This window comes from Neovison vison, chromosome 8 (assembly GCF_020171115.1).
Source record: "Neovison vison isolate M4711 chromosome 8, ASM_NN_V1, whole genome shotgun sequence".
Lineage (NCBI taxonomy): Eukaryota > Metazoa > Chordata > Mammalia > Carnivora > Mustelidae > Neogale > Neogale vison.
Window position 1 is genome coordinate 15,639,918 of NC_058098.1, and position 12,659 is coordinate 15,652,576.

The 12,659-nt window shown below is 56.2% G+C and overlaps 1 protein-coding gene across 2 annotated transcripts in view; it reads right to left on the reverse strand.

Annotated features, from left to right (window-relative positions):
• Positions 1-12,659, reverse strand: part of HNF4A (hepatocyte nuclear factor 4 alpha) — a 61,134-nt gene that overhangs the window by 16,544 nt on the left and 31,931 nt on the right. Inside the window, exons 1-3 of one of the 2 annotated variants that reach the window (XM_044262997.1) lie at positions 8,560-8,823; positions 4,514-4,688; positions 3,173-3,267 (exon numbers count right to left, since the gene is read on the reverse strand). In XM_044262997.1, the coding sequence (XP_044118932.1) occupies positions 3,173-3,267; positions 4,514-4,688; positions 8,560-8,674 (385 nt within the window). In that variant the 5' untranslated portion in view covers positions 8,675-8,823. Of the gene's footprint in view, positions 1-3,172; positions 3,268-4,513; positions 4,689-8,559; positions 8,824-12,659 lie in introns of those variants that run through there. The other variant, XM_044262998.1, reaches the window with a different exon arrangement.

Genomic DNA, 12,659 nt, shown 5'->3' on the forward strand with positions numbered 1-12,659 from the left:
GCTGTCAGCAGCTGCGGATTGGGCTCCCCAAGGTTAGCCCGTGTTATCAGTACCCAGCGCGAGCGTAGTCACGGAATGATGTTCTCCAAATGTTTGCTCAGTATTAGCAGGGTCGGGGACCTAATGTAACTCCTATTGAATATTAACCGACCTGGCCAGAGGAAGAGAGGAGGATGAGTCTGTCTTCCCAGAGAACCCCTGGACGGGGCCCAGGGGGGGCTGGGCCGGGGTTCTGAGGAAGGGCCCATCAGAACGCTCCAAGGCCCAGCACCAGCCTGTACCTCTGCACCCCCGGCCTGGCTTCCTGGGTGGGCTTCTGTCTAGGGGCTGGGCACTTGTTCTGGGTCTGCCAGCTGAGTCCCAGTAGCCATTGTCTCAGGTTATACGACAGAATTCAAGACCTGCTGTTGGGCCCACTGACCCCCAGTTTTCTCCCCCAGAGTCTTTGCTCCTTCAGGGAACCCATTTCTGGCCACCACAGAACACGCTCTGGCTAAGGCTCACAGGCCTGTGGGATTAGGAGCCCTTGCCTGTGGTCTAGGGGAGTTTCTAGATCAGAGATGATGCCCCCAGGCCAAGCCCTCCCAGTTTCAGTTCAGGGAGCTTGGTGCATGCCCAGCTCAGGGGAGCCTGCCTCCACCCGATCACGTCACCTGCCTGGCTTGAATGTCCCCATCTGTAAAGCAGGGAGGGGGTCGGTCTGGTGACCACGCCTCCACCCGGCCAGTCCATCAATTCTGTTGGCAGTGCAGGCCTTCCTGTGGTCAGGAACCACTCCTGGGTTTCAATTTCTGAATCTTAAAGCTATCAGAGAAGAGAAATGAAAACTTGTCCCAACCCTCCTGATCACGGAGGCTTTGGCCAAGAATCTCTCTGGGCTTTGGGGACTTCCCACCAGCTGGATGAGGGGTGTTGAGATGACAAGACTTCGGTAGAATGGCTAATACTTTTTCCTCCTGGAGCTTGACCGCCATGAGGACCAAACACCATGCCCCCCAGGCCTACTCTTGAAGCAACCACACGACTATCAGTATCACCTTCTTCCAGTTAACTGAGACACACAAAGAGCATCAACACTGACTAGCTCGCTCACTTGCCATCAGCCAAGGCTCCCATCCTCCTGGCTGAAAGCCTCCTTCCCTGAGCTGAGAAGCTGGGGCTATTTTCAAGGCTAGCTAAGGCAGAATGGCCTGGGGCTCTCCCTCTCTCTCCAGGAGCCAGGACATGGGACTGCTCCCTCCTTGGCAGCTCAGGCAGGGGACCAGGGAACACACACACATGCCCCCAGGGGGACAGGTAGATCAGTGAGTGGGTGGCTGGACTCCCAGAGCTGGAAGGCTTCATTATAGCCACCTCATTTTACAGATGGGAAAACCAGAGTCAGAAGAAATATTTCTCAAGTGACACATTAGTGATTCTGGATGTTTAGCAAGAGATATAAGAGACGACAGGCAGGCGCCAGGCCCTGTCCAGCCTAGGAAGGCTACCAATCCTTTTCCTGCCTGCCTGTCACAAGGCCTGAAATTTTACCATGAGAGCTTCACGCTCTCGAACCTGACACCTTAGGCTGTGGGGGAACAAAGCCCCCAGCCGTGAGAACCACAGAGCATGAGGCCAGTAGACGGTACGCTCGTTTTTTTCCTTGCCTCCTGTTGCCCATGCGCAGGTTCTAGTCCAGTTTCTCACATTCCTCATTCCACAAAGTGGCACCCGACTTGGAGGAGAGGGACTCAACCCCACTGAAGACTGGGAAGTAGAAGGGTGGAGGAGGTTGCCCTTTGAAAAGGCCCCTCCCCCACTGGAACCCCCACTCCCCCCAAGAGCTGGGTGCTACCATTGTGGAGACTCAGCAGGAAGGGGCCTTGGAGCCCACCCAGTGCCTCACAGGGGTCAGCAGGTCCAAGTTCCCAACAGGACTCAGGAGCTCAAAGCGAGACCAGAGAGACCAGAGACCCCCCTTCACAGGCAGCTCGGGCAGGCTGGTCCCAGATTCCTGCCCTGGGCTGGGTGTGTGTACAGGGCTAGGCCACGGGCCCGGCTGGTGCGCCACGGCTGCGGGTGAGGAGGGAGGGTCTGGTGCCCACGCTGGGGAAGGTGAGCAGAGGGGAGCAGGAAATGAAGTAGTTAAAGGATTTCTGCTTCCTGAGCTCGGGCTGTCCCTGAGATCTGGAGGTCAGAAAGGAGGTGGCATCAGGTATCGCCAGGCAGAACCCAACTCTAGTCTGAAACATTGGGTGCAAAGCTGTGGGGCCTCAGGCAAGTTTTGGACCTGTTCTGGGCCTCAGTCCCCACAGCCAGGAAAATGGGGAGTGACAATGGTGCCAGCCACATGGGGTACTGCGTCACTTGTAGAAAAGCCCAGTCCGGTGCCTGGCATCTGCTGGTTACAGGAGGCCTGGAGAGAACTTTTTTTTTTTTTTAATTTTATTTATTTATTTTGACAGAAAGAGATCACAAATAGGCAGCGAGGCAGGCAGAGAGAGAGGAGGAAGCAGGCTCCCCACTGAGCAGAGAGCCTGATGTGGGGCCTAATCCCAGGACCCTAAGACCATGACCCCAGCCGAAGGTAGAGGCTTTAACCCACGGAGCCACCCAGGAGCCCCGAACTTTTTGTAAACTTTATAAACGTGCTCCTTGTCTCCACCCAGGGCAAGCCTGACACCTCGTTCCTGCTCTGCAGAATGTGAAAACCTGGTGTCACCAGATACTCAGAGTAAAGACTAAGGAACAGGGGCACTGCCCCTGGGGCAGGAAGCTCAGGAAGAGAGACCCCCTCCCCCACTACTGTCCACATTTGCTGAGCCTAGGTGGCAGGCACACAGACATTCTCTGCTCTCTTCCTGTTTGCAATAATGTATGAAGAGAAAACACCCGACTGGGCTGCCCATGCCTGTGGCTGTGGGGCAGATAGGGGTGGTGAGGGCTGGGAACCCGAGTAGCCAGGAGTGAGCGCTTATCTCTTTCTCAAGACCAAGCCCAGTCCCGCCCTGTGGCCAGATTGCCAGGCCCTCCCTCCTCTCAGCCATTCGCCACTGACCCCAGGGGCCTGTCACCCAGTCATAAAGGGTGGGCATACTTGTACCCGCCTATCCTGGCAGGAGTGGGTGCAGGTGGGGCTGTGGGGGGTGGGGATGAGGGTGGAGGTGGGGGGAGGGGGAGGGCCGAGGCTCACCTTCCTTCTTCATGCCAGCCCGGAAGCACTTCTTAAGCCTGCAGTAACGGCACTGGTTCCTCTTGTCTTTGTCCACCACACACTGCCGACTGAACCTGGGGAGAAGCTTGGAGGGTTGGATGCGGCAGGGACAGCCCTCCAGTCCCTGGCCGAGCTAGAGCGTCGGCCAACCTGGCCTTGACTCCCAGCCTCCCTCCCTTCATCATGGGAGTCATGCTAACCATGAGTCAGGCCCTGGGACTCTCGAGGAAGCCCGCCCTTTCCTGCTGAGGCTCAGAGAGGTGACACGTAGCCCGGGATCACTCAGCCTGATGGTAGAACTGAGTTGGAAACTCTAGCCCTTCAAGGACCAGGGTACTGCACTCTCTACCACGTTCTAGGAAAGTCCAGAGCTACAGCAGCCTCCTGCTTATGGCTCAGAGTCAGTACCTGGTTGGCCAAGTGACTCTCTGGAGGGGGCTGTAAACAGAGGCAGTGCCCCACGGTGACAAAGGGTGGAGACCTGATTGTCAACAGGGGCTCTGCGCTGATTCAAGCTGGATGACCTTGGACAGATTCCTGGCCCTCCCCAAGCCACAGCTTCCTCATCTATAAAATGGGAAGAATCATAGCAACCAGGTCAGAGGCGTGTTGACAGATGGAAATGAAAAGATACGTGGATGGGACCCGCAGTGCGTCTGCAAATGGCAACTCCTCGTAACCAAATCCTATTTATTTATTTATATTTTATTTATTTAACAGAGAGAGAATGCAAGCAGGGCAGTGGGAGAGAGAGCAGCAGACTTTCCGCTGAGGAGGGAGTCCGATGCAGGGCTCTATCCCAGGACCCTGGGATCATGACCTGAGTGGAAGGCTGCCGCTTAACCGACTGAGCGATCCAGGCGCCTCTGAATACCATTATTTTATTATTGTTGTTACTCCGAATGGGAGGTGTGGGGTAGGTAGAAAGGCCTGGGGCCAATCCCCTATTTGTCCCAGGAAAAGCACCAGGTTGTGGGATGGGCCCCACCCTCTGAGGCTTCAGAAGCAGCTTGGTCCCAAGCCTCATGGATTCTCATTTGCTAAACAGGAAAATAACGATGGGCTTGTAGGGCCAGTTAAGTACATACAAAGACTCAGTTTGCCTGGCATATAGTAAGTGCTCAGTAAAGGACAGCTGGTAGCTTTATGATCAGTGAATGAGGTTCCTAGATGCATGTTCCCATCTGGATCCCTGAGGCCTAAGAAACCAGAGGAAGCTTTAAGGCCTCAGGGGGCAGACAGACTCTGGGGAACATCAGCAGCCCAAGTGTACCCACTTCCCAGCTAGAGAAATCAAGGCTCCAAGCAGGGGCTCCTCACCTGCAGGAGTACATGTGGTTCTTTCTCACGCTCCTCCGGAAGAAGCCCTTGCAACCGTCACAGCTTGAGGCACCGTAGTGCTTCCCTGTGGCCCGGTCCCCACAGATGGCACACAAGGCGCTGACGCCCAGGCTGTTGGGTGCATTGAGGTTGGCACCTTCTGATGGGGATGTGTCTGCACCAGAGGAGACAAGAGTGAGGACTCAGGAGGGGCCCTGCTCCCCTGGTGGCTTAGGTACAGAAACCAATATGAGCATTATGCGGATCTCCACCGCCCCCTCCCAGGCCTTCAGCCTCATCCGGACCTGGGTGCTGTTCCCATTCCCTCAATGGCCTTGGGCAAGTCCCTTGGCATTTTGGAACTCCTGTTTTGCATCTGTTACTTAGGGATGGTTGTGACAATGAGTTCACAGAGTCATCTGTGAGGGTCTGCTACTCCATGGTGCAGACTCCTAAGCCCAGTTTTCTCTGGGAAGTAATGAAAACCTGATCACCCCCTGCGATGCCTCTGACTTTTACAGACCCGACAGACTGGGCAGAGGGGGCTGTGGAAGGGACAGCATGCCCCCAGCATTTGCTCAGGTCCTGCCCCTCATTTCTCAGTGTATCCAGAGGCCTCACAAACTCTCCCAGGGAACAGGAAGACATGCACCAAGAACAGCGGCCCATCTGTCCTCCTGGGGAGGGTCAGGGCAAGGTTCTGGGCATCTTTCAAATACCACCTGTGTCCGAGGCGAAAGCTACTGCATCTGTGTAAGTCTGAGAGGGGAGATAAGAAACAGGCAGCAAAGATCTTGGACAGAGTGCTTGGGGTCCTGGGTTGCCAGTGCTGATGCCGCCACTAACAGACCTGTGATCTCGGGCAAGTCCCTGTACCTCTCTTCGAGTCCCCTTGGGCCTCCGTATCCCTAACTGTAAAAGGCAGGGGTTCAACTGTTCTGGTTTGCAAGTTTTTTTTAAATTTCAGCAGCGGAACCCTCTTTGTGTAAGCAGGCCTTGCATCAAGGCTAGACCTCTTGGAGAAGATGCTCGATGCCATGGACCATCTCCCCAGAAAAACGCACACATATGCATACCACACAGTCATATGCAGATGGGTTTTTGTGGATACCCCAAATCTGACCTTGACTTCCTGGGAACACCGCACTGAGGACCAGAGGGGGCACTGTGCTACAGTTAAGGGCACACATGCTACAGCCCTTCTGCCAAGCTTCAGTCTGAGCTGGCCTACTTCTTAGCCGGGTGACGTGGGCTGCATGACTTCACCCCTCCGTGTCTTTGTTTCTTTGCATGGGAAACAGGATGCATAATCATCCCCAAAGACTGTAGGGGGATTCAGTGGGTGGATGTAGGTGACATGCTTGGTACATAAAAAGCACCGTATCAGGATTCGTGAAGGGAAAGCTTTCCTGCAGAATCAAATTCCCGGAGCAGAGGGCATCCAGCCTTTGTGCGTAAGTGGACCACGCCATGTCTCGACTCTGCCATCATCCAGCTGACATCTCCGAGGTTCCTGAGGTGCCCAGAGCTCAGCCCCCTCCACTTGGTGAATTATTCCCGGAGATGGGGATAATTGTTAAGCCATGTTGGTGCCCTTTCTCCCTCAGCCTCACTTCCCTCAACCCCTGGAGAGGTTATGACTCCACAACTCCTGGCTGTTCAGGGAGCCTGCCGGGGTGGGGGATCCTCCGCCCTGCGCAGAAGGGGCTGGGTGCTATTGAGTGTATCATCTTACCACTGCATTCGGCAGACAGGCCCCATTCTCTGGGTGAGAACACCGAGGCTCAGGGAGGACCTGGACCTGCCCAGGGTCATCCCACTCCTGCTAAGCGGAGGAGCCAGATTTACAGTCCAGGTGTGCTGGACGACTCTGGCCTGGGCTGCCCTTGCTGGGATGTCTGCAGGGGCCCTTGCTGGGATGTCTGCAGGGGCCTCTGGTAAGCAAGTCCCTGCTGTTGCTGGTGCTTCCAAATCAGGAGCGGGAGACAGATGGGGAAATCTCCATGGAGCGCTGGAACCCCCAGCTCAGGAGGAATGTAAAATGTGATGCCAACACTCACACCCTTTCCAAGGCCAGTGGGGAACGCAGACCTCCTGACGGATGCCCAGTGCTCTTGAGACGACTCATGGTGGGTGAGGCCCAGGTACCAAAGCCGGGCACCAGGCGCCTCATCTTACCGAATCCTCTGGTTAGCACAGGAGGCAGGTGCTATTCTGTACCCCGTTTGACAGATGAGGAAACAGAAGCTCAGAGAGGAGGCTGGCTGGCAGAGTTCTCATAGGTAGGAAGGGTCTATGCCAGACTTTGAGCCCAGATCTTTCTGGCTCCTGAGCCCGAGGCTGTGCTATTGAAGGGACACCCAGGGGTGGCCTCCACCTAGGGCACACGTGACTTAGGGAGGTGCAGGCTCTGAAGGGGTGACAGGGCTGGCCCTAGGGAGTAGTCTAGGGCTAGACAGTGGCCAGGAGCATGACAGCACATAATGTCCCCACGGGGTCACACGACACCCTGCCTGGTGCAGAGGCTTCTTGTTCACCATTTGCTGTGATTTTCCCCGCAACTCCCTTCCATGGAATGCTCTGCAGAGCTGGCCGGCCAGCAGGCCTGAGGTGATTAAACCCATTTTGCAGAAGATGGAGAGGCCAAGCTAGGGGATATGACATGCCCAAGGTGAGCGGACGGCAGAACAGGTGAGCAGCTGGTGAGGCCGACCACAGGCAATGCAGTCACATCTTTCTGACTAAGCCAAACTGACCACAAGCATTACAGACCCTGGCTGAAGCCACAGAGCCACGGAAGGAGGGCAGGGGGCAGGCTGGCCTTGGTCCCCTGCCACACACCTTATTGAGGCTGGCTTAGGGTCTTTCCCCTCTAGAAGCTTCCTGGCTTCCAGGCTTCCTCTCTCCCCCTACCTCCTTGGGGAGGAGAACCTCTCAACCCAGTTTCAGATGTACTCTTGGTGATGTGCAAGCAAAGCTATAAACCCGGGGAGTGACACAGTGCAGGCCACAACACCAGCTCAGAGAGACAGGGACGTGCGGCTCAGGGGACTCTCCTTTGGCAAATGGCAGGACCGACCCCTTGCATATCCTCCATGTCTCCATAATGGAGGTTACAAGAGAGTACAGATCATCCCCCAGTCCAGGAACGTGCACTAGGACAGGAGCAGGGACAAACCGGGGCACAAGGCAGAATGCCCGCAGAGGACATACGTCCAGAAAGCACAGGGCACACAGCCTGTGCGCGAACTTCCGCAGATACACGGACACACACTCACTGCTGCTTCCGGACAGAAGCAAGACAAGCACACACACCTCTTGAGACACCAGCGAACACACGCAGTGATCAAATACAAATGGAAACCAAAGAACGGGCACATACAGACAAACTAACGCGAATATGCAAAAGGGTTCCCGGAGGCACACGCACGTTGGCCAACATGGTTCTCCCCCCACACACAGGTGTGCAGAAACTCGCGCGTGCACACCCAGACGAGGCCACGGGCATACCACAGCTCACACTGCGGACCAGTATCTCATTGAACAAAACTTCCCTAACAGCTCTAATTTTTTCTAAGTGGGGTGTTCACCCCAGGAAAGTCCCAAAGACACCCCGTGGGGCCTCTCCATCCAGCATCTCCAGGGACAGAGCATACCTTTCTATCTCTCTGGACCTGAGCCCAGAGGGTGCAGGAAGGGGCCTAGTCAGGCCCAACTATCGCAGCTGGGCGCCAAGGGGGGGGTCACCGTCGTGTCGCCGCTCCCAGTGACGCACTGAGCAGAGACAGCCTTGAGGTTAACAGGGAGCAGAAGGGCCAGACAGGAATACCTGGGATCTACTTTTGCTGGAGAGCTGCCCACGCGGGCCTCCCCTCACCCAGAATGCCTCTGGTCGCTGTACCTGGGCACACCTGTTTCACCTGGCGACACCTGTCCGGACCTCCAGGCCCGACATGCCGTTTTCTATCATTCTCCTCCCAGCGCAGCACGGAGCGCCCCAGGCCTGCTCCCGAGCCGCACACCTGGGCACACCTGCTCCCACCTACCATTGCCCATGGTCAACACTTGCACATTCTCGAACTCGAGGGTGGTGTAGGCGGGATCCAGCGCGGCGCTGTAGTCAGCCATGTCCATGTCCACGAGGGTTTTGGAGAGGCGCATTCTCCCCTTCCACCCCTCAGCCGCTCGCCCTGCCCAGGATGCCCACCCCGAAGGCTCGAAGGCTCCGGGCAGAGCCCCGGCCCCGGCCCTCTGCCCTCCCGCCGCCTCCTCCCAGGGGCCCCCTCTGCCTTCCTGCGTTTCAAACCTTCCTCTGGGAGGATCTGCCTGGAGTCTTGGCCTAGCCCCTGCGAAGGGGTGGAGGCTCGGCCGGGGAGGGGTGGGGGTTAATGGTTAATCAGCTCCCCCACTGGTGGATAGGCTGGGCGGGGCTGCAGGGATTTGGCTGTTTATTGGTTTCTGGTGGACACCCAGGTGCCATTACCACAGTTGGGGCCCTAACCCCCCCAATACTCAGTTACGGATTTCTGTAGGACGGACACACTACCTCGCCGGCACTCATCGGACCCCTGACTCAGCCACCCGCTCCCCCAAGCCATAATCGCCCACAGTCAGGCATTCTAGATGATAGGCCGAGACACTGACAAGATGCCCTGATTCAGTAACTTCCCAAATCATTGACTTCTACCCTCAATGCTCTGGAGGAGATAAAGCCGCCTCATGGCACAGAAATAAAGACCCAAATCCCAGGCCTCAGACACCAATCTTTGGATCCTCCTCCTGGGAACCCCCCTCCCATGGCTCACCTCCCTGCGAAGGAGCATGGACTCACCTGGGGTTCTCCTTTCCTGATTCCCGTGACCCCCCTGTGGCTACCACCAGCCCCCGCAGCAGCCAGCAGCTCAGCACCGCCCCCCCCACTCTCTCCCAATGTCCTCACCTCCTCCTACTTATTTCCCCACCCCCCTCAACGGCAGGAGGCGAGGCCTGCCTGGATTACACTCAGGCGCCTACCCCCTACCAGTCATGACTTTGGGTAAATGATTCTCCTCCTGGAGCCTCAGTTTCCTCCTCTGTAAAGGGCATAACTGACCTCGAAGGGTGGCCTGAGTGTTAAACAAGACGTTATCAGGCAGGTCCTATCAAGCGTCCATCCCTGCTCCCCCCATTTCCGTCTCCCATTTCCATCTCTCTCTTCTCTCCACCCATAGCCTCCTTCAGAGGGGCCTTCGTGGGCCTGTCACCTGCGCAGTCGTGGGGGCCCCATACTTCAGTCCCTGTGTTTGGCTTAATGCTCTGCTGTTGCTGAGATCCCTAATGATTTCTGAACAAGGTGCCCTGCAAATTCCGCAGCGGGTCCTGCTTGCCTTCTGCGGGGCGCCGTCCCCCTTTTCCCGTCATGCCCTCCGACCCCACGGGCCCTCGACACCAAGAGCTTCCCGCATAGGCTGGGAGGGGAGGTCACAATGCAGGAGGCAGAAAGCGCAGGGGAGGGCAGAAGGGCCTACACTTGGGAGCCTGGGAGCCTGTCCTCCCCGGGCAGCTGGAGCAAGCGTGGGTGAAGGAGTGACCACTGATGGGCACACGGCAAGGGGTGAGTTAGTGATGGAGGGAATCAAGGGATGAGCGGGTGAATTAGAGAAAGCATGTGTGAACCAGTGAAGGAGCAAACAGGTGTGGGGGGGGGGTCTGTGCAGGCAAATCAGTGGGCGCGGGGATGTGGGTGTGAGGGTAGGCAACGGCAGCCTCCTCGTTCTCCCGATTATTAGAAGCCCCACCCCATCGCCAGACTGTGTAGCCTTGTTCTTCCCCTCTCCATCGTCCCCCCCGGGAGCTGAGAAAGGGAAGTGATTGTTCTGGAGGAGAAGAGAGGCTGCACTTGATGTCAGGAGACCCGGGTTTAGCAGCTAGTTCTATCACTATACGTATGACTTTGTTCAAATCATGTCTCTCTCCGGGCCTCGATTTCCCCACCTGTAAAATGGGGAGATTTTGGCCCATTTGTCTGTTGTAGAAGACCCCCAGGGAGGGAGGAAGAGAGACCTTCCCCTAACCCCACCCCACAGTCTGCACCTAGAAATGTGACAAAGGCCCGAAGGAGACTTCAGCTACTGGCACGTTTCTCCCATGCGCCCCCCCCCCCCGGGGACATCAGACCTCAGCTCCAGTAGCCCAGATAGAGCTAGCTGGGCAGGAGAGCTGACTGAGGGATAAACACATAGGAGAAGGAGGGACAACCTTGGGAGGGGCCCCTGAGGGCTGACCCGGGGTCCTGCCACCTGTCTGGCACCTGGGTTAGGCCACACACACACTACTGCTTTCACAAGCCAGCCGTCTGTGACCTACATGCACGGCGTCTCATCAGCTCTAAGCCGCACACTCCCCCGTTACCAATGGTGGGATGTGATTATTAGCATGTCAGAGTTCACTGGTAACAAAAATAACAATTTTCCAATCTCCAGATGACATCTTCGATTGAATGAAGTAAGGTCTGTGGTCCACTGGGGTGAGCTGTGGCATGCCACATCCCTGACCAACGTTACACAGGGGAACCACCAGGTGGACAGTCCGCCTGTGACTGTGACAAGCTACCAAGGACACAGAGCGTGACATACACTTTACCAAACACACAACACCCATGATCCGCTGCTTCTGAGTCACAGTCTAGAACCGGCGTCATTTCCAGTCCACATCGTGCACATCCCAACCTACTCCACATGTAAATGTGTCCATTCTTGAACTATAACTGCCCACACATGAACTTGCATAACTGATTAGAGACCTGCTCTATTTCACCCTGAACTGACCCCAAACAGTATCTTCTAGATACATGTGCCTCATATAAACGACACGCCACCCACCGTAAGATCTCCTGGCTCTGTGATCTCAACCAGGTTATTCTTTTGAAGCCTTGATATTACTAGTAAATGGGACTAACTTATAGTTTGTGGTAAAGATTAAATTAAATAATATCACAAGCGTTCTTAGACCTCCTTCCCTCTCCCCCACCCCGCAACCACCACTTCAAGGGTAAACTACAGGCCTTGAAATGAGAGCTAAGCCAAAATCCCGGCACTGCCAACTTTCCAAAACTATGACATCATGTCCACCCCTCCCAGCCTTAGTTTTGGCATCAGATAAATGGGTTGGTACCTCCTTCGCAGGGATGGTGTGGGCATTAAATGACCAAGTGTAGGCCTCTGGTGCAGCAGGGACAATTATCACTGGTGGTTGATTCCTTGACCCACTAGCCGACCCTCACGACCCTGCTCAGAAGAGCTCCTGGGGATGGCCTGCCTGGCCTCAAACACACCTGAGGCCTCCACGCCATCAGCTCAGCACCCGCTCTCACTCTGCCCCACCCCGTGGCCTGAGCCCACTTGACATGCGGGGCCCCCCAGCAGACAACAAAGGACCTCAGAGCTCACCGAGAGGTCCAACTCCTTCATCTTGTAGATGGAGAGATGGAGGCCTCTAGAAGGGCAGAAGGGCTTACCTGGGGCAGCCAGGGGTGGGGTGGGGTGGGGTGGGGGGGTGGGTAGGGGTTGCCTCAGAGCCAGCTGTGGCCAGGGCACCCCAGCCTCCAGTCTGGACAGCGGGTAAGAGAGCCGCTACTCTGGATCAGTTCATTTTCCTCTCAAACCACAGTAATGGCTAATGTTTCTGGAGAGATTCTGTGCGAAGTACGGTGGTTAGATCCCTCTACCACTGCTCTCATTTTACCCACTCTGCTTTGCAGATGACCAAACTAAGGCTCAGAGACAAGGAGTGACTTGCCTAAGTCCACACAGGAGGGGCTGTCATTGGAGCCCAAGTCTGACCAGAAAGCTCACAGGCTTCACCCCCTATATACTGCCTCCCTCCGGGAATCCCAGAAAGGACACCAGAACTCTGGACTGGGGGAGCTGGAGATTCCCTCACATCACTTCCATGGAGCTCTGGGATCTGAGGGGCCAAGGACCCTGTCCCTGGTCACATGAAAGTTCAGAGGCACCCTCCCGACAGCGGCCACCGCATCTTGGCCAGATGCCTGGCATCTTGGCTTCCCCTGGGCGCTTACTACCCCACTATCTCGTCTTTCCTCACCGCCCCCCCCCCGGCCGGGGAGTGGTGCAGGGAACCCAGACTTATCAAGACAAAGAACAAA